We start from the raw sequence: 26,071 nt of genomic DNA on the forward strand, positions 1-26,071 counted from the left end.
TTGTTAGAAAAGTTTATAGGATCGCCTGTTTCTTTTTATGTGTAACCAGAGCAGGACGTAGTCCAGTGGTAAAGTGTTCACTTGATGCACGTCGAGCCCCATCGGTGGGCCCATTGTGCTATTTCTTGTCAGTGCACCACGACTGGAATATTAAAGGCCGTGGTAGATGTTATCCTGTCTGTGGGATGGTGCATATAAAAGATCTCTTGTTACTAATTGAAAAATATAGCCGTTTTTTTCTCTAAGACTATATGTCAAAATTACCAAATGTTTGGCATCCAATAGCTGATGATTAAAAAAAATCAATGTGCTCTAGTGGTGTCATTAAACAAAATAAACAAACAAACTTATTCTTTGTTAAAAAAGTTTAAAGGATCTCCTGTTTTTGTTTCTTTTTATACATATTGGGATGCGAGGTCGGGTGAAATATTCATGAAAACAGAAAAGGATCCAAGTTTTCTTACTTTTCCAGATCATGCAACGGTTTCAGTACCTTTTTTTTTGGCAAAAATCGTTTTTGTAAGTTACATGGTCAGCTTTTTTGTGGTATACTCTTCAAGGTGGGTGGAAGCCTCCTAAATATGTGACGTAATTAATCTGATGTCATGGTGAGTGTGTTATACTTTAGCGCATGTCATAACGTTAGATTACGTCATATCGATCCACCCCTCTTGAAGAGTATTCCATAAACAATCAAAATGGCAGAAAACTGCATGCATTTTTCCCTATGCGATCTCAGCGAAGTCAGTATTGGTGACATCGTATGTGGAATCTGTGTCACTGTAATGTTGTTGTTTTTTCATGATTTGTGCTTGGACAAAATTAGGTAAATAATGGTAATTAAAGGTGAGAAAGTAATGTATTGTAGTTGTTAACAATTTGGTCGGGACGTAGCCCAGTGGTAAAGTGCTCACTCGATGCGCGGTCGGTGGGCCCATTGGGCTATTTCTCACTCCAGCCAGTGCACCACGACTGGTATATCAAAGGCCGTGGTATGTGTTATCCTGTCTGTGGGATGGGGCATATAAAAGATCCCTTGCTGCTAATCGAAAAGAGCAGCCCATGAAGTGGTGACAGCGGGGTTCCATTCTCAATATCTGTGTGGTCCTTAACTCTATGTCCGACGCCATATAACCATAAATAAAATGTGTTGAGTGCGTCGTTAAATAAAACTTTTCCTTTTCCTTGCTTGTTAACAATTTGGTTCGGACTTAATTGTATCATGAAGAAATCTATAAATAGTTTGAAATATTTGCATTTCTTTTGTTGTTCAGTGTATTTATTACTTGCCCAGGCACCGAAGACCCCTCTACAGAAGAGCATGGACACTCTGGGAAAGCAGCTGTCGTTCTACTCGTTCTGCATCATTGGCCTCATCATGATGCTTGGCTGGATCCAGGGAAGGAAAATTCTCGACATGTTCACTATAGGAGTCAGGTAAGTACTGCACTGCTTGCTACTCTACCAATCTCAATTGCATGAAATTATTATTATTATGTAATTTTATTTTATCTTTAAAAACATTGTTATTAACAGATCCACTACTTACAGATACATCTTAAAACACTCACAGGGAAGAGTGGAAGAGAGATATGCATATTAAGAGGGGGTGGGGGGATCCAGACTTAAATTTATAAAGCTATTACACCATGTAGCACAAAAATGTAAACAGGATGAAATTAACTTAACATAAAAGATATATTGACTTCTTTCGCAGACCTTTCTGTGAAAAAAATTAAATTCAGATGATTGATAACTTATAGTCTGTCTCATCCTACTACCAAAAAAAATTGTTAATAATTTCAGTTTGTTTTGACATAACAAGAAAAGTAAAAGTGTTTTGGAAATAACAAAAAGATACGAGTTTTGTGTGCAATTTAGAAAACATTTGGCTCAGAAATAAATAACTTGTAGTAAATTCTATAGTATGGAAAAAGGCGTTCCCTGTTGGACGGACAATGGACAACAATTTCATGGAAGTAAATGTTTTTGCCTACCATAAACTTATTCGATGTCTCTGACATTTGCATTCAAATATGTTCATCTCAATGCATGTTTAAAAAAATAAATATATATATTAAATTAGTTAAACAAAATCAATATTTTTTTTGTTCATATTCATATAAAGCAGGTCATATATCTGTGTATTTCCGTCATATGATAAATGTTGTACTCGGGTAGTTTTCTGAGCTGCAAGTGCAAACTGCAAACCTCCTCTTCCCCCAAAATGCCATCAAACAACTGATGTTTTCATTTCATTTCAGATCATTGATAGTGAAATGTTTTTGGTTTTTCCACAGCTTGGCAGTTGCTGCCATCCCAGAAGGACTTCCTATTGTTGTGACGGTTACCCTGGCTATTGGTGTGATGAGGATGGCCAAACGGAAAGCTATCGTCAAGAAGTTACCAGTCGTAGAGACATTAGGTGATTATAAACAGTAGATAAATGTCTTCTGGTGCAGGGGTACAAATTCACACACATGCCCCCAAGCTAGTAGAAAGTGTTGAGAACAAGTACAATTATTTATATAATTATGCTAGTCTACCAGGCAAAAAGATATTTTTTATTGTTGATTTAATTTTTTTGAGAAGAGATGACCTCAGTGAGTAGAGTGATCACTGGAGATGCTTGGGTCATCGGGTTGAACTTCAGTGGACCCATTGATTGTTTTCCCCAATCCCAACCAGTGCCTCACAAACTGTATATCATGGTGTATGCTATCCAGTCGTGTGGGATACTGAATATTCATTATATCATGGTGTATGCTATCCAGTCGTGTGGGATAGTGAATATTCATTATATCATGGTGTATGCTATCCAGTCGTGTGGGATAGTGAATATTCATTATATCATGGTGTATGCTATCCAGTCGTGTGGGATAGTGAATATTCATTGTATCATGGTGTATGCTATCCAGTCGTGTGGGATAGTGAATATTCATTATATCATGGTGTATGCTATCCAGTCGTGTGAGATAGTGAATATTCGTTATATCCTTGCTGCTAATGGAAAAAGGTAGCGCGTTTCCTTTAAGACTTTAGTCTAATACGGTATGATGGCATTGCACATCCATATTGACTGACATGTGCACTTGACCAGTACGTATCAACCTTAACGAGGCCATTGTTGCTGGTGGCATTTCACATTCTTTGATATAGTTGTGTATTTTAAGTTAGCCAGAATAAAATCAATATGGAATGGAATATCTTTTAAAACACATTCGTTTTGTTTTATTTTAGTATCTTACTAAACCATTTTAATATTTGAACTGTTTGGAAAAATAATATAGTCTTAAAATATATCTGCATTTAAAACATGCAACAAACCCCAACCAAACAAAAACAACACACTGCCAAAAAAAAGAAGGAAAAAGAACCCAACAAAAAAAGAAAAAACAACCCATGAGCAATTATTAGAGTTTAAGTAGGAATTTCACAATTTTCTATTTTTCACCAAGTGAACAAATGATGTGTGCTCTTTTTTTGACTTTAGACTTGTTTGCTTTTATGGTGAAATGTAGCCCAGTGGTAAAGCACTCGTTTTATACACAGTCGGTTTGGGATCAATCCCTGTCGGTGGGCCCATTAAGCTATTTCTCATTCCAGCCAGTGCACCACGACTGGTATATCAAAGACCATGGTATGTGCTATCCTGTCTGTGGGATGGTGTGTATAAAAGACCCCTTGCTGCATTAGAAAAAATGTGGCGGGTTTTCTCTGATGACTACATGTCAGAATTACCAAATGTTTGACATCCAATAGTCAATGATTAATAAATCAGTGTGCTCTAGTGGTGTCATTAAACAAAACCAACTTTTTGTCTGTGTTTAGGTTGTGTGACTGTGATCTGTTCTGACAAGACGGGCACTCTGACCAAGAACGAGATGACCGTCACTCACATAGTGGCTGCTGACGGACAGGAGGCAGAGGTAGGTAGCCACCTGGTGTCCATGAAATTTCTGGATTATCTCCCCTTAGAACAGTTTTGTCATTTTATTTATTGCTTCACATCTTAGAGAGCTCTACAAGTTAAGGAGCACAGTAATTTAAACAAATTCAACTTTGGGAGCTCTGCAAATTAGGGAGCACAGTAATTTAAACAAATTCAACTTTGGGAGCTCTGCAAATTTGGGAGCAGGTTAGGAAATGGTAATTTAAACAAAGATAACTTTGGGAGCTCCACAAGTTGGGAAGCATGGTAATTTAAACAATAACATCTTAGGGAGTACTGTAGCATTTAATGAACTGCATAACACTTGGGGAGATGCAAAACACAAAAGTGCATATGTTTGACATCCATTAGCTGATAATTAATAAACCAATATGCTCTAGTAGTGTTAGGAATTGATTGAAATTTAATCATTGATCATTGGGCATAATCATTTTGCACCAACCAATCAACTTACGATTACACAATCGGTTAGAATTATATAAACATAAAGAAGAATTTTAACTGTAAGTACAGGGCTAGCTCTGCCATTCGCCAAATTCGCCAACTTCAAATTTTAAGAACAATTGGCGAATTATATTTTAATTTGGTGAAACAAATTTGTGTATTAGTTGATATTTTGTTAGAAAACAGCTATAGGTTTTGCATTTTTGAGATAATTTGGTGAAATTTTCTGACCACCCTGAAGCACCGTGCACCTATTGTCGAGTTCAAGGAATAGACCCTACAAATTGCTAATTTTTCCTTTAATAACTATTTAATATCTTCTTTTTTTCTTTATATACACACAAAAACCAACCCCAGCATATTTACATCAATACCATCATTTAAACTGGAGGAACAATAACGGTTAACATTTTCTTACACAATTGATTATGGCATTTTATAATCGAACATCACAATCGATAAGAGTCAAACCCGATCAACTTTCGATTATAATCAATAATTGGGACATCACTGTGCTCTAGTGGTGTCGTTTTAATTGATTAAATAACCAGGCAACATTTTGTTCAGTATCACAATTTGCTGCACATGTTTCAGAGATCGCTACACAAAGTTAAAACGTTATTGATTGCAAACATATTTTATTGTACAAAGAACAAAAGAATTGGCACAAGTTTGACAACTTACGAGGCCTTCTTCTATATTCATACAATATACTTGGCGACCTATATTAAACATTAATTGCTAATCAATTTTCAATTGGCCAGAAATATCTCTAATAAGATTTTAAAAACAAAATGTTCCCTGATAACGTGCTGGGGTTATTGTTTAACATTCCTGTCCTTTGTTTTTCAGGTGACTGGTGTGGGCTATAACGCTAATGGCGAGGTGACGTGCAACTTCCAGAAAGTACGGGTCGAGTCGCACCCAGCATTTGCAAAAGTTATAGAGGTAGACACATAAACAGTGTGTTGTTACATTTGACATTGTATGTTGTCGCACACCAGAGACATGCTCAGGAGGGCAAGTGGTGTCCCTCGCACACTAGACTGGTTTTTGTTCCTAATGTTAAATGAATGTATTGTGATAGAAGACGATGGTTACCAGTCAGATTGTTTGTAATCATTTGACCTCCTGAATATGCCACTGTTGGCAATAACAGTAAGGTATTTATGGGGATGGGTGTATTCATTAGTTGTAGGGAGGGATAGGTCTGTGATGTATTTGGGTAGGAGGGATGGGTTTGGGTGGGTGTGTTAGTAATTGAGTGGGTGGAGGGAGGAATGGATTGGGGTGGCTTGGAAGGGATAAGTGTATGAGTGGGTGAAAGAAAGATGGCTTGGCGTGGTTTGAAGGAGGGATGGATATATGAGTAGGTAGAGGGACGGCTTGGAATGGGTGGAAAGATGGATGTATTACTGGGTGAAAGAAGAATAGGTTGAGGTAGGCGGAGGATGGATGGCTTGGGGTGGGTGGAGGAAGGGATGGATTTAGATGCATGTAGGAAAGGGTGGGTTGAGGTGGCTGGAGGTAGGGATAGGTTGAGTTGGGTGGAGGAAAGGGTGGGTTGGGGTGATTGGAAGAATGGATGGGTTGGGGTGATTGAAGGAATGCATGGGTTGGGGTAGGTGGAGGAAAGGGTGGGTTGGGATGGGTGGAAGAAGGGGTGGGTGGAGTGAGGGATGGTTCGGGTGAGTGGAGAAAGGTATGGGTTGGGGTGGGTGGAGGAAGGTATGGGTTGGGGTGGGTGGAGGTAGGTATGGGTTGGGGTGGGTGGAGGAAGGGATAGGTTGAGGTGGGTGGAGGAAGGGATGGCTGGGGTTGGTGGAGGAAGAGATGGGTTGGGGTGGGTCTATGAGTAGTTGGAGTGATGGGTGGCTGGTAAAACTTTGGACAAATATAATACTTAACCAAACTATCTTTTTCTAAAGAAAGCAGTCGTGATAAATAGATTTATTAAACAACAATTCCAATAAAATACTTTCAGCTTGTTAAACATGCAAGATGACTTGTTGGTAAACTAAAGACTTAATTCTGTTTTCAGGTTGGGTGTGTGTGTAACAATGCCGACATATCGGACGGCTGTCTGCTCGGACAGCCCACAGAGGGAGCCCTGATAGCTGTGGCACAAAAGGTAGATAACCCATCAAATCAGTAAGACACAGGCTTAACACAACTGGTTCTGTGTTACATTTCTCTTAGTTTTCTTCTATCTTTTCATCACAGATTCATAATGTTTTTTTCTCATTCATAAATTCTGTGTAAGTAATATTGGTGGTTTATTTATCTTTCACATGTACTGATGGAACGAAATAAGAGAATAAGTTAAATTGTAACAGCAGATTTTGACTGCAAACAAAACCCTCATCCAAAGTATGAGGAAGTTAACTGCCTCACTGGCAGTCGATCCTACAGTACCGACTTTCAGTCGAGCGTTACATCTCTGTATTTTAAAAGTTGTGAGTAAATTGGGTCTAAAGTAACAGATTTTCCCTTGTTTGATCAGTATCTTTTTGAGAAAAAATAATTCTCATACATTTTTATGAATTTTAATTTCTATTGTGAAGGTGAATTTGAATAATAATTATATGACACAGAACATTATCAAACCTTATGTACAGTTCTGTTTGTTGGATTTTAATTTCTCCCATCAAACATCTGATATAGATTATCTTTCTCCCATTCTGTTGGTAAGATTTTCACATCCTTATTTGTTATAATATATTTTTTGTGAAATATATGCATAAACAAATAACTTTTTGTTACCGTGTTGAAATTTTTTTAATAGGAAAAAAAAAGAATAATTGTTTTATTTATTGATGCACTCGACACATTTAAATTACCCTTTTATTGCGTCAAACATTATGGTTAAAGACTACACGGATAAAGAGATGGGGGAAACCTGCTGTCACCATGCAAAAAGGACTACTTTTTCCTATGAGCAGCAAGGAATATTTTATATGCAGCATCCAACAGACAGGATAGTACATACACCAGCCGTTGTTGCACCAGTTGTGGAGCACTGACTGGAACGATTGTTAATAGGATGCAATCTTGGGATAACCAGACAAAAACTGGTGTTCAACTGAATAAAATACAATAAAAGAATTTGATTTTTTTTTTCATCTGTGCACTTTATGATAATATGATTGATTTAATGGAGCGTATTGTGAACTATGCTAATTGTTTTAGTGTTTGTTTGTTTTTTGTAGATGCACATGGGTAACGTTCGTGAGCAGTACACGCGTCTGCAGGAGATGCCATTTAACTCTGACAACAAATACATGGTTGTTAAATGTGTTCTGACATACTCACAGGTAACTCACTATATAACTAAGGCGATTTTTGTTGTTGTTTTTGGGGACATAGTACAAAAAAAGAAAAGAAAAAAAAAGATGAGATAATGGTAAAGTTGCGGTGTTTCCATTTTGGTATTGGACTACCAAACTGGTCTGTGCTCAGCGCATGCTGTCTGTTCAACTGTCTCGGTATCGCCCGAGCCCGGGGTCAACCAGGTAATCATCCCCCACGTAGGAGGCATGCACTCTTTGGACACACACCCATAATCACTCCCGTGAAGTGGGTGAAACCCGAGGTGTACTTGCTCTGGGTTAGAACCAGTTCTAGAATGAAAAATTCTCCATTGCCTCAGGTGGGACACAAATGATATAAACAATTATGTTAGTTATTATCCATGTGGTTGAAAATAAACAGAACAGTAATACTGTATCGACATGTTTTGAGTTTCGTTTTTTTTTATTAATTCACTCATGATTTTTGTTGTCTTAAATTTTATTGTAATGTCCTTTGCATTTAGATGTTTCAAAAAACTTTCACAGTTAATGAGTAATTATTTTTTTATGTTCAAGAATCCTATTATTTCTTGTGTTCTCTTGTAGTTAATAAGTCAATATTTGTCAAAATCCAACCATCCACCCTTTCAAAATGATAGCAAAACCCATGTTTAAAAAAATTCTGTGCCAGTATGAATAATAAATTTATTTCATTGCTGTTTCACTGGACCATCACTTTCCGATGTTACGACACTATCTTTTAAAAACTATGTGTCACAATTACAAAATGATTGACATCTAATGGCCAATGATTGATAAATCTGTATGCTCTAGTGGTGTCATTAAATAAACCAAAGTTTTAACTGTTCCTTTCTGCTTATGCATATTATATTCTTATTGTTTTCAGAACAAGGAAGAACTGTTGTTTTTAAAAGGTGCTTTGGAGCATATATTGAGACAGTGCAGTAAATACTATTACAACGGAGCTAGTTTGCCACTGACGGATAAACACAAAGCGAGCTTCCTCCATCAAGCAGCAGTGATGGGCAATGCTGGATTAAGGGGTAAGAATTTACCTTTTTAAAGTTCTATTGTAGCTGAGCTAATTTGCCACTGACTGATAAATACAAACATGGCTACCTCCAGCCCTGATTAGCAAGTGCGGGACATAGTCTAGTGGTAAAGTACTTGCCCGATGCGGGACTGCCTGGGTTTGATCCCCGTCGGTGGGCCCATTGGGCTATTTTTTGTTCCTGCCAGTGTACCATGATTGATAAATCAAGGGCTGTGGTTTGTTGGTTTGTTTGTTCCAGCCAGTGTACCATGATTGGTAAATCAAGGGCTGTGGTTTGTTTGTTTGTTTGTTCCAGCCAGTGTACCATGATTGGTAAATCAAGGGCTGTGGTTTGTTGGTTTGTTCCAGCCAGTGTACCATGATTGATAAATCAAGGGCTGTGGTTTGTTGGTTTGTTCATTCCTCCGTCCGTCCCCTCATTTATTCCAAAAAGTCCTGGTTTAAAAATGTGCCGAGACATCATTAAGTGAAGTTTTCTTTTCTTTCCAGTCCTTGCCATGGCGTGCGGCTCTCCGATGGGAGACATGGTGTTTGTCGGCATGGTGGGAATCCTCGACCCGCCGAAACAAGGCGTGCGGGAGGCAGTGCGCACACTCATCAGTGGAGGCGTGTCCGTGAAGATGTTGACGGGAGACTCGCAGGAGACGGCCTCAGCCATTGGTGAGTTCGACCCAGGGTTCACTAGGGGTGTAATAATATGCTGAAATATTCGGTGCACTGAACAACGATCTGTATCATAGTTTCATTTGTATGTCGCTAGCTGAACCGAATACACGAATACATATATGTAATGCTAACTGTATAATCTATGTTTCTAATTCACTCTAACCAAAATGCAATACCGATTCGATTCTTTTTATAATGTCTGGACCGGTTTTGTAGTAGATCAAGCGCATAGACCATTCCTTTTTAATTCAACACATTGGATGGGTACCCTACATGTACCTTATTTCACTTCTATCGAAAAAACACCCATGATTAATCAGTTTTCACTTTAAAAAACCCCAAAACAATACTGTTCTTCCTTTCTGCAAAACCTTTTTACTTTTGTATTCACAGACATGAATTCATATTTGTATTTGCCATCATGTTTATTCATTACACCCACAGGGTTCACACTGGAACAAATTTTAGTTCAATCATTTTTCAAAAATCTGGAGTATTTCTTTGAAATATATTAAAATGTGGTTAATTTGAGAATATTTTATTAGCCAAAGACTACATTTTGTAGCCATTTTGTGTAAAATTAGCAACTAACTAATTTGGCAATGTATAGGGGGATCCCTATAGCCCATTAAAGCAAAACTTCATTCATCCGAATAATGTAATGTGCCATGACGCTCAGTGTTCAACCAACTTTCCAGACGAAGTAAGTTGTGTTATTTAAATGACCTTTTGTTAATCATGATATACAAAGGTGGTATATAATAAATACAGAAACACGTATCAGTCGTTTTGCCATGTTATTTATTGCACTTGTTTATAGTGCCTAAGGTTTATACCACTCGTGGTATAATATTCTTGCACAGTATAAACTTGTGCAATAAATAACATGGCAAAACATTTGATATGTGGTTCTCTCTTTGTATATGATATAGCAGGTGTTGTATATGACGTGTTTGATATACCATGTGTTGTACATGACATTGTGTTTGATATACCAGGTGTTGTATATGTTGTTGTGTTTGATATACCAGGTATTGTGTTTGATATACCAGGTATTGTATATGACATTGTGTTTGATATACCAAGTTTTGTATATGACATGTTTGATATACCAAGTGTTGTATATGTTATGTTTGATATACCAAGTGTTGTATATGACATATTTGATATACCAGGTGTTGTATATGACGTATTTGATATACCAGGTGTTGTATATGACATGTTTGATATACCAGGTGTTGTATATGACGTGTGTGATATAACAGGTGTTGTATATGACATGTTTGATATACCAGGTGTTGTATATAACATGTTTGATATACCAGGTGTTGTATATGACGTGTGTGATATACCAGGTGTTGTATATGACCTGTTTGATGTACCAGGTGTTGTATATGACATGTTTGATATACCAGGTGTTGTATATAACATGTTTGATATACCAGGTGTTGTATATAATGTGTTTGATATACCAGGTGTTGTATATGACATGTTTGATATAACAGGTGTTGTATATGTTGTGTTTGATATACCAGGTGTTGTATATGACATTTGATATACCAGGTGTTGTATATGACGTGTTTGATATACCAGGTGTTGTATATGACGTGTTTGATATACCAGGTGTTGTATATGACGTGTTTGATATACCAGGTGTTGTATATGATGTGTTTGATATACCAGGTGTTGTATATGACGTGTTTGATATACCAGGTGTTGTATATGATGTGTTTGCTATACCAGGTGTTGTATATGACATGTTTGCTATACCAGGTGTTGTATATAACGTGTTTGATATACCAGGTGTTGTATATGACATTGTGTTTGATATACCAGGTGTTGTATATGTCAGTGTGTTTGATATACCAGGTGTTGTATATGTCGGTGTGTTTGATATACCAGGTGTTGTATATGTCGGTGTGTTTGATATACCAGGTGTTGTACATGTTGGTGTGTTTGATATACCAGATGTTGTATATGACGTTGTCTTTGATATACCAGGTGTTGTATATGTCGGTGTGTTTGATATACCAGGTGTTGTATATGTCGGTGTGTTTGATATACCAGGTGTTGTATATAATGTGTTTGATATACCAGGTGTTGTATATGACATTGTGTTTGATATACCAGGTGTTGTATATGTTGGTGTGTTTGATATACCAGATGTTGTATATGACGTTGTCTTTGATATACCAGGTGTTGTATATGTCGGTGTGTTTGATATACCAGGTGTTGTATATGTCGGTGTGTTTGATATACCAGGTGTTGTATATAATGTGTTTGATATACCAGGTGTTGTATATGACATTGTGTTTGATATACCAGGTGTTGTATATGACGTTGTCTTTGATACTTGCAGGATCTAGACTGGGCCTGTACGCCACTGGTGCTCCCATTCTGTCGGGTGATGAACTGGATAAACTGGATGTTGGACACCTGCGTCAGATCATCAATCACGTTTCTGTGTTTTACAGAGTGACACCAAGACACAAACTCAAAATAGTGAAGGTATAAAGTGTGTGTATGTGTGTGTACTTCTACAAAGAGTGTATGTGTGCTTTTGTACGTGCATAAGTGATATAAGGCTATTATTATGTTTACGGGAAGCAATCTTATCTTGTGGCCTGTTGCACCTCTAGCTTGATCTTTGGTAGGGAAATGGGATGGGCAGAAAATCATTAAATCTACTGTAGTATTTCAGTGGTCTATCACATTTGAGATTTTAAAATATAATAGACTGTAGCAGGTATATAGTTGATAGAGCTACAAACGGCATGCATTTTTTGGAATTGGCTCTTTGGTGATTTAATAGTAGACCTCTGATAATTAAAATGTTACATAACACATTTAAAACAACGTCTGGTACCGGTAACCCATTTTCTTTTTTTGTAACTTGTCATATCCTCCTAAATGAAATGTATACTTTAATGCATAAGCAAAAAGTAGGTTAATCAAAATTAAGATTTGTGTAAATGAAACAATAGTTTTCACAGTTTTTAGAAGCCTGAAAAGTGAATTAATTCGCCGATTTGACCTTTTAATCGCAAACGACAGGTTAAGTATGCAAACATGCACTAAAATGCGTATTCGCAACAACCCCCCCCCCCCCCCAAAAAAAAAAAACAACAAAAAAACCAACCCCCAATTGAAATATTAATCCATTTTACAGTAACCAAAGAGCCATTTTCGTGCTGAGGTGTCGTTAAAGATTTATTTATTTATTCATTCACTGGGAAAAAAAATTCAGTATCGCGTCTCGATTAGCTACACAAGTTTCAGAGAGATCGCTACACAATTATAAAACATTAAACAGTAGTTGATAATCAATTTTCAATTGACTAAAAATATCGCTAATGAAGAGTTTGAAAATAAAATGTTCCCTGATTCATTAAGAGAGTTGAGTGTGTTTGTGATTCCAGGCGCTCCAGATGAACGGCCACATCGTGGGTATGACCGGTGATGGGGTGAACGACGCTGTGGCTCTCAAGTGTGCCGAGATCGGTATCTCCATGGGCCAGTCCGGCACCGACGTATCCAAGGAGGCCGCTGACATGATCCTTGTCGACGACGATTTCTCTACAATCTTGTAAGTTACTCAGTTGTACCAACACTTATTGTGTAAGATACTCAGTTGTACAAATACTTATCATGTAAGGTACTCAGTTGTACAAATACTTATCATGTAAGGTACTTAGTTGTACAAATACTTATCTTGTAAGTTACTCAGTTGTACAAATACTTATCTTGTAAGTTACTCAGTTGTACAAATATTTATCGTGTAAGTTACTCAGTTGTACAAATATACTACTCGATATTTTCGACATTATTTTCTGAATGTCAATTATATTAGCTAGACCATAATGTCACACATGGTATTGTTCCATTTTGACGAAAGTGGGTCTAAGCAACACATAAATGAATTAAAATCCACTGTCATTGACACTGTCGACTAGTTCTAATGGCGAAAACATGCTTACATTTGCACGTAAATTAGGGCGAAAGCGAAAGGTCTGCTAAGTGCCCATAACTTGCTTTTTCACAAAGCGCTTCATTTGCACGCTTTGCACGTGTATTCCATGTTGTCAATGCTGAATTTCCGTATAATTGGAGCTTGCGTTCGTGTACGGTGCACACTCCAAATTCGACAGTGGTACGACTTCAACTGACTATCGAAGATCGAGGAAGGGCTATTGCTTGGCTTCAGGATGGCAGTACGCAAAGAAATGTTGCTCTGAGACTTGGTGTCAGTCAGAGTGTCGTTGGCCGACTGTGGCAACGATACCAAGCAACGAATTCTGTTCGAAATCGTCCACGTTCGGGAAGACCCCGAAGCACTACAAATAGAGAGGACCGCTACATCACCAATATGGCTCTACGTCAACGCACAACCACTGCACGCCGATTACGTGACAATCTGCGGACTGCGACTGGAACTCGAGTGTCTGATCAAACCATACGCAATCGTCTGAGAGCCAATAATCTACGCTGCCGTCGCCAGGCTGTTCGACCACCACTCCTACCACGTCACAGAACGGCCAGACATCACTGGTGCACGCTTCATCTGCGGTGGCAACGTGTTCAGTGGGGTCGAGTGATGTTCACTGATGAGTCCAGGTTTAGTCTCCAGTTCAACGACGGTCGGGTTCGTGTCTACAGACGTCCTGGGGAGCGCTTCGCTGACATTAACGTTAGACAACGTCACCGGTTCGGTGGTGGCAGCGTCATGGTGTGGGGCGGCATCTCTATCCACTACAGGACCCCCCTCTATGTGGTGGATGGCAGTCTGAATGGAATCCGCTATCTGAATGAGATTATCTGGCCGTTGGTTCTCCCAGGTCTTCAGCAGATTGGCGGCGGGGCAGTTCTGCAGGATGACAATGCCAGACCCCACCGCGCCAGGGTGGTAACGGACTTTCTCACACAACAAGGTATCGCCAGGATGGATTGGCCAGCATATTCGCCTGACTTGGCCCCAATAGAGCACGCCTGGGACGAATTAGGCAGGAGAGTTCGGGATAACCATGCCCCTCCGGCCAACCTTCATGATCTGGGTCAACTTCTTATGGCAGAGTGGCAGGCCATTCCCCAAGAGTTCTTCAGACGTCTGATCAACAGCATGAGGCAACGATGTGTCGAGTGTATTCGCGCCAGGGGTGGATTCACACACTATTAAACGAATGTTCTAATGTGTAAAATCCATGTTTGACAACCTTCAACTTTGACAGCATGTCATGTGACTTTCTTGTATACAGTGACATTTTTTTGTAAATATGGAACAATAAATAAAAAAATTGGTGTAGTTTACATCATCAATCTAATACACTCTGAAACTTATTTGGTTAAAAAAATTTGACCCTTAAATTCTTTTGAGTAGTATATACTTATCTTGTAAGTTACTCAGTTGTACAAATACTTATCTTGTAAGGTACTCAGTTGTACAAATACTTATCTTGTAAGGTACTCAGTTGTACAAATACTTATCTTGTAAGGTACTCAGTTGCGCAAATACTTATCTTGTAAGGTACTCGGTTGTACAAATACTTATCGTGTAAGTTACTCAGTTGTACAAATACTTATCTTGTAAGGTACTCAGTTGTACAAATACTTATCGTGTAAGTTACTCAGTTGTACAAATACTTATCTTGTAAGGTACTCAGTTGTACAAATACTTATCTTGTAAGGTACTCGGTTGTACAAATATTTATCTTGTAAGGTACTCGGTTGTACAAATATTTATCGTGTAAGTTACTCAGTTGCACAAATACTTATCTTGTAAGGTACTCAGTTGTACAAATACTTATTGTGTAAGTTACTCAGTTGTACCAATACTTATCTTGTAAGTTACTCAGTTGTACAAATACTTACCATGTAAGTTACTCAGTTGTACAAATACTTATCTTGTAAGTTACTCAGTTGTACCAATACTTATTGTGTAAGGTACTCAGTTGTACCAATACTTATCTTGTAATTTGCTCAGTTGTACAGATACCTAGTAAGTTACTCAGTTGTACAAATACTTATCTTGTAAGTTAACACTTGTACAGCTGTTTATTTCGTAAACTTAAACTAATATAATTTTTGATCTTTTATACTTGAAATGATTACTGTACATGCATGTAAATATCTGTAGAATTGTGTAACTTATGAGATGAATAGCTCCACTATTAGCTGTGATGTAAAACAGTACGGATGTCTGATTCACTTCACACTAATAACAAACATTCTATTGAGGTTTATTGCATTCTGATTGCATTATATTATATATGTCGATCTGTGATAAAAATGCAAAACCTTATTATGAAATTGGGACATCCTTACAGAATACCAAACTTTTGATGATTTGGTATGGGCATTTACGCATGTGCCTGTATGAATTTTGTCTTGACCATTGTTTTTTCTTGTAGGTCTGCCATTGAAGAAGGAAAGGGAATATTTTACAACATCAGAAATTTTGTTAGGTTTCAGCTAAGCACGTGAGTACAACAGAATTTCACATTGTCTTTTTTTTTTTAAGATTTGTGTGTGTGTTTTTGTGTAATTGTGTGTTTGTGTGTGTGTGTGTGTGTGTGTGTGTGTGTGTGTGTGTGTGTGTGTCTGTGTGTGTGGTTGTGTGTGTGTGTGTGTGTGTCTGTGTCTGTCTGTGTGTGGTTGTGTGTGTCTGTGTGTGTGTGTGTGTCTGTGTGTGTGTGTGTGTGAGTGTGAGTGTGTGAGTGTGTGAGTGTGTGAGTGTGTGAGTGTAGTGTGTGTGTGTGAGCATTCTATATCAAACTCGTTCATCCATTTTTCCTACAGACTGGACTATGTGGTAGAGTGCTCGCTTGATGTACAGATATGCAGGATTAATCATACCCTTTGTTCTCCTGTGCCACTATTGCTGTCCTGTCTCAACTCATTCGGTCGAACACTCACCTTAGGTGCTTGGGTCAAAGCATCTTGGTGGACCCATTAGGACCCAAACTGTGCCAATCACTGTCTTATTTAACAATCATATTTCAGGAGTATTGCTGCACTGTCGCTGATAGCGTTGTTACCATCATCATAGTCATGTTACAAACTGCACCGAGTCTTATTTAACAATCATATTTCAGGAGTATCGCTGCACTGTCGCTGATAGCGTTGTTACCATCATCATAGTCATGTTACAAACTGCACCGAGTCTTATTTAACAATCATATTTCAGGAGTATCGCTGCACTGTCGCTGATAGCGTTGTTACCATCATCATAGTCATGTTACAAACTGCACCGAGTCTTATTTAACAATCATATTTCAGGAGTATCGCTGCACTGTCGCTGATAGCGTTGTTACCATCATCATAGTCATGTTACAAACTGCACCGAGTCTTATTTAACAATCATATTTCAGGAGTATCGCTGCACTGTTGCTGATAGCGTTGTTACCATCATCATAGTCATGTTACAAACTGCACCGAGTCTTATTTAACAATCATATTTCAGGAGTATCGCTGCACTGTCGCTGATAGCGTTGTCAACGATGATGAAGCTACCAAACCCACTGAATGCCATGCAGATCCTGTGGATCAACATCATCATGGATGGGCCCCCAGCACAGAGGTGATACAAACACGTTGTACTTACAAATATCACTTTGTACTTACAAATATCACTTTGTACTTACAAATATCACTTTCTAAGCATACCCAAACAATATTATTTCACTGTTACACTGTGAAATGTTTGTACACACCTACATTAATTTTTTATATTAAATTCTTTGTAATAATTATTCTAGTCTGTAAATACTATTGTTATAAATGCATGGACTGGTCAAAATGATACAGTATAAGTTGTAGAAGCATCACGAAGGCTCGGGATACGAGAGCATACAGAGGGTATAAAAGTCCATAAACCCCTCGTGATTCTTCTACAACAAATTTATCTTGCTGACATGTTTAATTACAAGATTTCCTTCAAACACATCCAGGAGCATTAATAATGTGCAAACAAACAAATTTCAATAGCAGTGTCATGTACCCATTTTCTTGTTATTGTAAGGAGATGTAATGTGACGTCATTCAGATTCAAAGTTAGCTGTATTATTACAATGCTTCCCCACATTAAAATGCTCGCCTTTCTTCAATTTCATTTTCTGAGTGGTTGGCAAATCGTTTACATTGGTAACAGACTAATTTTTGCATGGTGCATTAATACAATAACAATAGTCAGATGTTACAGGTAAGGTATAAGAGATTTGATTTTACCCACCTTGTGTATAAGGGTTTTGTCCAAAGCTAAATAAGCAATGAAATTCAAGTATTTACATGAAGGTGAGATAATGTGACTTAAAACCCCCAAAAACAATGTTCATAACTGCATGAATCTCAATGCTACACTTTGAAATATTTTTACACACCTGCATTTATTGTAAATTATTTATAATAATTATTCCAGTCTGTAAAAACTCTTGTTATAAATACATGGAGAGGTCAAAATGATACAATATGACTTAACCCCTTCCCCTCCCTTCAAAGTTTATTTTTATTTTATAACTGCATGAATCCCAATGCAATGCTTAATATTTTGCAGCTGTTTTCTTTATTTTAGATTAATAATTTAAAACTAACTGTTTACATTATTTGTCGGTGTTGAATCATTAAAGGTTATGAATTGTTTAAAATTATTTGTATTAATGTATGAAAGAAAGTGCGAATTCCCTCATTTGGCTACTTACGGTAAAAGCTAAAATTCCATGTATTAATTTCCCGAAGGAAGAGCTTGATGAAATAGTTATACACATGAAATTAAAAAAAAAAATAACGATAATTGTCGACTTTTAAAGAAGTAAGAACCACAGAAGTGCTTTCCTCATACACTTACGTATGTATGAACAGCTTTGCACCCATATACTATGCCGTTGCTACAGTATGTATAGTGGCTCTGTGGTTCATACTTGCATGGACGTCACAAATGATTACACTGAATTCCTAAATAAACGTTACATATAACTAAAGAATAAATACCTTTTGTAAATTAGGTCCTCAGATATTTTTGTGATTCCAGTTTTAGGTATGAAAAAGATGAGTTTGCTATAATTATAGTGATAAAGAGTAGAACCAATCTTTGGTGACTGAATCAGTGTTGCCCTGTCAAATATTTGTACGATTTCTCTATGTTTCTTTTGTTCTTGTTGTTTCTCAGTCTGGGTGTTGAACCGGTGGACCCCGATGTTGTGCGACAGCCTCCGCGACGGGCGAGAGACCCGATCATCACACGCGGCCTCATTGTCCAAGTGCTGCTGTCAGCCTTCATCATCGTCACGGGAACGCTATGGGTCTTCTGGAGAGAGGTACGCTAGCGAAACTCATCACTATATCCACTTTCTCTTAGTGTCATCATATTCATGGACTGATACTAGTCTATAAATAAAGCAATTGATTGTCTTATAAAACCGATACTGACTTTTCACTTACCGACTGTATTAACTATGTTTAAATACTGACGTCGGCTTTCTTTTGCTGACTGTATTAACTATGTTTAAATACTGACGTCGGCTTTCTTTTGCTGACTGTATTAACTATGTTTAAATACTGACGTCGGCTTTCTTTTGCTGACTGTATTAACTATGTTTAAATACTGACGTCGGCTTTCTTTTGCTGACTGTATTAACTATGTTTAAATACTGACGTCAGCTTTCTTTTGCTGACTGTATTAACTATGTTTAAATACTGACGTCAGCTTTCTTTTGCTGACTGTATTAACTATGTTTAAATACTGACGTCAGCTTTCTTTTGCCACGGGGAGGAACGTAACCCAATGGTAAAGCGCTCGCTTGATTTGCAGTTGTTTTAAGATCGATCCTCGTTGGTGGGCCTATTTGGGCTATTTCTCGTTCCAGCCAGTGCACCACGACTAATATATCAACGGCGATGGTATGTGCTATCCTGTTTGTGGGATGGTGCAGATAAAAGATCCCTTGCTACTAATGCAAAAATATAGTGGATTTCCTCTAAGACTGTATGTCAATATTAGCAAATGTTTGACATCCGATGATTAATAAATCAATGTGCTCTAGTAGTGTCATTAAACAAAACAAACTTTAATACTAGTTTATAAATAAAGCAATTGATTGTTTTATAGTACCGATAAAGACTTTCATTTACTGACGGTATTAACTATGTTTAAATACTGATGTCAGTTTTCTTTTGTCAAAACATTGACTTGTTTTAAAGTGATAGGCCCTACGACATATGTTTCACAATTAGAGCTGTTGGCAATTGAAATGGGACGTTACTTATAGTTTATAGTTTAGGTTATCCATTTCCGTACATCCGACGTGTTTCTAATCATCCGTTTTACATTTTAAAGGGACAGACTAGTTTCCACCCGTGAACATTAACACTAAGTTTAGTTAATCTACAAACCTGTAACACATTTGGATAGAGTTACAATTGAGTGAAACATGAATCTGTGACTTTGAAATGGTGAAATACCCTCAAAAAATAAACTAAAACTCGACTTAATAACTTTTACTTCTCAAGACGCACGTGCGTTTTAAAAAATATGAGAAATGCATTCTGTGATATTAAAAACACCAGGATGACCAAAAACACTTGTATGAAAATGGATACACTAAATCTAAGTAAAGTATGATTTCAGTTGTCAAAAACGGCTCTAATAGTATACATTATGCCTTGTGTTTAAAAACTAGGGTATGTCCCTTTAAAAAAGTACATACCTCTGAGAAATTAGCTCTAGTCTATTTTTAAGGATATTTTCTTGTTTTCCGATATTGACTTTATTTTATTAATGACTTTAACAATGTTATTGAGTGTGTTTTATAAGTAGTATCAACTATGTTTTAATTCGGAACGTACTTTAAATTGCTAATATTTACTTTTTGTTTTATTACTGATATTGACTCAATACCTGATGTGATTTTTTGTGCTGGGGTGTTGTTAAATATTCATTCATTCATTCATTCATTCATTCACTCACTCACTCACTCACTCACTCACTCACTCACTCATTCATTGTTTTCACTAATGATGTTGATTTTGTTTTAACAGATGAGTGATAACAAGATTACTCCAAGGGACACAACTATGACGTTCACCTGTTTTGTTTTCTTTGACATGTTTAATGCTCTTAGCTGCCGATCACATGTAAGTTTTACCTTGTTGGTGTGTTTGGACGTTTTAAGGGCATTGCTTTTGGTTGTTGATATTGTGAACTTGGCTACGGAAACTTCTGCAACAAATATAAAAACCAGAAATACTCCCTTCAGCCAATGACAATCATTTTAATTCATCGGCAAAAAACTGCAATCGGTGAACCCCATATTACAACTTTGTCAGTTGCCTTCGGGTCGGTGCCGTAGTTAAGTTTGAGCCCTGCTTTTGTTGGATTCACGAAGTTTCATTTTTTTCAAAAGGTCATTGACATTTTGAAAACATTGCTATAGTCCGAGAATGCCTTTTTCAATACTATGAAATTTACTACAACTCATTTATTTATTACCCGATTGATTTGTAAATTGCACACAATTTTTTTTATTTTTTGGTTATTTCCAAAATATGTTTACTTTTTTTCTTACATCAAACCAAACTGAAATTATTAAAACATTTTTATAGAATGATGGGACGGACTATAAGTATAAATTATTTGCCTTTTAAACTGGACCATGTAGCATGATGGGACGGACTATAAGTATAAATTATTTGCCTTTTAAACTGGACCATGTAGCATTTGTGATATTTTGGGGTGAGATTTAACTCTGTCAGTAGAGCGCTCACCTGAGATTGCCCTCCATGAACTCAGTCCCAACCATTGACCTATGACAGGTATATCAGAGGCCATGGTATGTAATGTCTGCCTAATGGAAAAAAGACCCTTTACTATTTGTCAACAGGAATAGCCTGTGTGGTGACAGAGGTGTCCTATAGACCAAGTGTCAAATAACCATATGTTAGACACCGAATAGCCATAGTTAAAACATGTGCTGAAGTGTCATTAAAAAATAGTTTCTTTCCTTCGTAACAATATTTATGCACAAACACTTTTAATGTACATATATTTTTAATATTCAAGGAGAACCTGGTTAATTGTAAATAGGTAGGATATTGATAAATAAATGGGGCAACCAGCAAATTGTCTGGTAGTGCCTGAAACATTAAAAAAAAACCCACCCCAAAAGCCCGAATATTTATGCCGAAAGTTGATACAGTTGTGTCAGAAGTGTAAGATTGTGAGACTGAATCTCAAAATATCTAGGTTAGATAATTTTTACAATTGAAACAGAATCCTAATTATTTTTTTTGAAATCACCCAAAATTCAATACATGATGTAAATGTTGAATATTAAAACATGTTTTTCTTGCTTTCAGAAAAAATCTATATTTCAAATTGGATTTTTCACCAACAAAGTGTTTTTAATGGCCGTGGGCGGTTCCCTCATCGGTCAGCTGTTTGTGGTGTACTTTCCTCCCTTACAAGCTGTGTTCCAGACAGAAGCCTTACATTATACAGGTACGTTTCTATCTACGGTTTAATTAATCCATGCAAGTCAATACAATTACCAAGTCAGAATATAATCTGTGAGAAATAGATCAATATCGAGAGGGCTTCGTGACTGCTAGTTTTAGCGAGTGCTCTCCCTTGATAAATAGCGTGCCAAAATATCAGTGGACCACGGAAATGTTCAGTTAGCCATCCTTATGAAAGAGCACCCGTCATTTTGCTGTTATGCAAATGGCAGTGTACCACTTCCACAGTTGCTATCAGTACTAAATATAATAAGGATATATAATTATATATATATAATATACTTCAAACTGATGGGTTCTTTAAATACTAGAGAGGTTAACCTACTTGTCATCATCAAAGAAAGATTTGAAAAGGTGATCCAGTATGTTATTATTTTTGTTTTAAATAAAGAACTGTGGTATGGTGCGTTTAGTGAGGGGAGAGATGTAGCACAGTGGTAGAGCGGCTGCCTCAGGTGTGAAGGGTTGCAGGATCAATCACCCTCCCTGGACTTGTTTTTTTCCCACATTCTAATCAGTACATTTTCTAAACTTGATTTATACGTCTAATATGCCGTGGCGTTCTTAGTTTCTACATATGACAGTTGCATAATGTTTATAAAAAGAACTAATGCCATGGCATTATCATGACAATACAAACCTAAACAAAGATTAAAATAATTTTAATTTATGCTTACTACTTAATACCTGTGTATAGTTTGGCATTAACACCATGTTTCCAAAGCCATGTAATTAGTACTGAAGTAAATATTAAATGTTGGACACTTTTTTCTTCTTCTGTATTTCAGATTTTGTGTTTTTATGCAGTTTGACATCTAGTGTGTTAGTCGTGTCAGAGATACGCAAGTGGTGCCTGCGACATATGGAACAAAAGGCCAGGTTGGAGGAAGAGAGGAAATATTACCCCGAAAATGTCGTCTAACAAAAACCCGTGGGCAGGGGTGGGTAACTTATTCTGTATTCAGGACCCATGTACAGCAATAAGGATCAAAATGCAATTTTTGTTGCTTTTTTTTTTTTTTAAAGAAAGAAAAGTGAAGACAACGATAGAAAGATAATCAGAGAAGTAGATCATTTAAAGTGTATGGCAGTTCAAATCCCACTTCCTTCTTTGTTTTTCAGACTACCGGGTTTTCCTTCATTTGTTTTTGTTACACATCCTGGAAGGATGATGCTCATTTGTTACTACAGTTAAGAGGTTTATTTATTTCAGAGTATAGGCACTGTGTTACACATCAGTGTTCAAACACTGGATTTTTGTAGGTGATATATATATTTAAGAAACGTGACAAGTAGGTAATGTAAAATAGTTATTAAGGTGTTATTTTTTGTTTTGTAAAACTGAATAACTTTAGCCAAAATACAAGCATTAATTAAAAAATAACACCCATTCTTTTAAAGTAGATATTTTAATTTTTTTTAATTTGTAATGGCATATGCTATAAAGCCAGACTAGTCGTGACTATAAATGTATGATTTTCTATATAAGTTATGCACAATACTTTAGTGATATCACTTAATCCTATGAAAACCTAATGCTGCTAGTTTTGTTGTCTCAAATTATATTTTTAAAACTAATTTTTTTTTTTAATTATTTCAAATACAAATAATAATTATTCTTATAATTGTAATTTAAATTTCGATTTTATTTTAGAAATTCCTTTTTTTTTTTTTTTTTTAATTCTTCTTCCAAACAAAAATTCATTTTATGGAGAAAAAAAGATGAAATTAATTTTTTATTATTTTTTTTTTTAAATTTTTTTTTAATTTCAGTGATTTTGTTTGTTTGGATAACAAAGGTGGCAGCATAGACCTGTTGTATAAGTCCAGTTTTAACTACCTCAATACCGAGGTCTTCTCATCTTGGCAGGTCCAATGTTTCTTGTGCTCTCTTTGTCGTAACTTGACACATTTTAAATATATGGAAAACGTTCAATTATTTTATCTTCTCTTATATTACATGTAACTACATAATTACATTACTATGCCATATTGGCAGAATGAAGTAAATAGTATTTCTGATCAACTTACTTAGTTCTGTTTATCTTTCTCTTGCCCTTCGAAAGTGTGTAATACATTGTTAATGTCTTGTTCAAAGTGACTGCTTGCCTGTGTGTTTGTGTGTGTGTGCTGTCTGTCTGTTGGTGTCTGTGTGTGTGCTGTCTTTCTGTCGGTGTGTGTGTGTGTGCTGTCGGTGTCGTGTGTGTGTGCTGTCGGTGTCTGTGTGTGTGTGTGCTGTCTGTCTGTCAGTGTCTGTGTGTGTGTGTGCTGTCTGTCTGTCAGTGTCTGTCTGTGTGTGTGCTGTCTGTCTGTCAGTGTCTGTCTGTGTGCGTGCTGTCTTGTCTGTCTGTCACTGAGAATTATTTAGTGTAATATTTAGCATAGCCACTTCATTATTTAATGTCGGTTCGGGATCAACATGTAGCTCAGTCGGTAGAGCACTCAGTGGACCTATTCTTTCATTGGGCTTTTCATATCCAACAAATGTCCTACGACTTGTCTGTTAAAGGCCACAGTAAGTGCTATCCTGTCTGTGGGAGGGTGCATAAAAAAGATTAATAGTAGTGTTCGAAGTGGTTTGGCAAACGGACCTATCAAAAGCTTAGAAATTTGAAAATGTCTAAAACATCAAGTGTATGTTTGACAGAGAGAGAAACTAAACATTGTAACTTGTTGACTGACATCACAGACATGAAAACTTTTGCGGAAAATAGTACAGAATTTGGTACCCCTAAAAGTATTATAATGTATTAAGTTAGGACTCCATTGCTTACATGATGTTCGATTTGTGAGATTCCAGATTGTGGGACCTTCTCTCATTGCAGCTACATATTGTATGTGCACATTTGTGCGTTCATTTCCAGGTGCATGTGCAGGAATTTTAGACTGGCAAGCAAATTTTATTGAGGTGTTGAGACATGCTCAACCATATGAAGGTACTGAAAAAAAAGAAAAGAAGAGAAAATGTGCATGAGCTGGAGTGGGGGATTTCATATATTGGTATAATACTGCATAAACCACTAATGAATTTTCACTCTGATAAGTTTGGCAAGTGGCATGAATTGCATCGAAGTTGGCGTGAATTTGAAGTTTCATGACCGACTTATTAACAGAATAACGGACTGCATGAAATATTGAGCCCAGCAATATTAATGATTATACATGTATTACTTCTGTAATTTATTTTTGCAAAACCTTTAAATGTATAAACCACAAATATTTTTAGCCAAATGTATAGTACTCTATACAAAAGTTGATGTTTTATTTTCTGCCATTTTTGGATGAGCATTTAAACCCACCATATTTTTGTTTTCTCCGAGTATCAACAGTTGGTAGACTAATGAAGAATGAACAGGCACATTAAAGTCGCACACCTTAGTTTTGTTTTCTCCGAGTATCAACAGTTGGTAGACTAATGAAGAATGAACAGGCACATTAAAGTCGCACACCTTAGTTTTGACCCATAAAAATGGACACCAGGGTTTCTACAAGAGGGTAAAACGGATATGGCGTTATACCCAATTTTTTAAGTTTACCTTTTGACAAAATTAATGACTTTATCATTACTCTATGGTTTTCTTAGCCCTATCCGTAAACCTAGCCCCCCATACTCCCTGTTGACTGCGGATGCATTCATCACACACATTGTAAATAGTCAATTCCTTACTGACATGCCCAAAAATATATTTCTGGCAGAAACCCTGGGAACACATTTGGATAAAGTTTCAATAGAGTAAAAGAAGAGTCTGTGATGTTAAAATGACAAAAGTACTCTCTAAAATAAGATCAGAGTTCGTCTCCATAACTGTTACTTTTCAGAGGTACATGCATTTTTAGGATTATAACAAATGCATTTCGTTATACTACAACACTAGGCCTGACACTTATAGAACTTTTACAGTCTGAACTCAAGATTCTATTAAGAGTCTGAGACTTTATCATCATGGCAACGTCATACAAACAGCATGCAAAGGACGTCATTTGAGATTGAGTCTAGACTCCCAAAAGTTTTATAAGTACGGGCCCAGGATGACCCGAAACACTTAGAATGTACGTAAATGGATACTCTAAACAAGAAAATACAAATGATGTCTGACTTGAGTGTTTGAAAACTAGGGTCTGTCAGTTGAAGGACCATCCTCA

The 26,071-nt window shown here is 36.9% G+C and overlaps 1 protein-coding gene across 1 annotated transcript in view; it reads left to right on the top strand.

Moving 5' to 3' along the window:
- The window catches only part of LOC121389453 (calcium-transporting ATPase type 2C member 1-like), a 47,997-nt gene extending 24,486 nt beyond the window's left edge, over positions 1–23,511 (top strand). The window contains exons 9-24 of the mRNA XM_041521083.1: positions 1,295–1,437; positions 2,301–2,425; positions 3,832–3,929; positions 5,249–5,344; positions 6,438–6,527; positions 7,606–7,710; positions 8,594–8,750; positions 9,251–9,421; positions 11,787–11,935; positions 12,847–13,013; positions 15,832–15,900; positions 16,884–17,000; positions 18,585–18,732; positions 20,453–20,548; positions 21,770–21,911; positions 22,717–23,511. Of these exons, the coding sequence (XP_041377017.1) occupies positions 1,295–1,437; positions 2,301–2,425; positions 3,832–3,929; positions 5,249–5,344; positions 6,438–6,527; positions 7,606–7,710; positions 8,594–8,750; positions 9,251–9,421; positions 11,787–11,935; positions 12,847–13,013; positions 15,832–15,900; positions 16,884–17,000; positions 18,585–18,732; positions 20,453–20,548; positions 21,770–21,911; positions 22,717–22,850 (2,007 nt within the window). The 3' untranslated portion in view covers positions 22,851–23,511. The remainder of the gene's footprint in view (positions 1–1,294; positions 1,438–2,300; positions 2,426–3,831; positions 3,930–5,248; positions 5,345–6,437; positions 6,528–7,605; positions 7,711–8,593; positions 8,751–9,250; positions 9,422–11,786; positions 11,936–12,846; positions 13,014–15,831; positions 15,901–16,883; positions 17,001–18,584; positions 18,733–20,452; positions 20,549–21,769; positions 21,912–22,716) is intronic.
- The last annotated feature ends 2,560 nt before the right edge of the window (positions 23,512–26,071 follow it).

The sequence above is a fragment of the Gigantopelta aegis genome, chromosome 14, assembly GCF_016097555.1.
Source record: "Gigantopelta aegis isolate Gae_Host chromosome 14, Gae_host_genome, whole genome shotgun sequence".
In the NCBI taxonomy this organism is placed as follows: domain Eukaryota; kingdom Metazoa; phylum Mollusca; class Gastropoda; order Neomphalida; family Peltospiridae; genus Gigantopelta; species Gigantopelta aegis.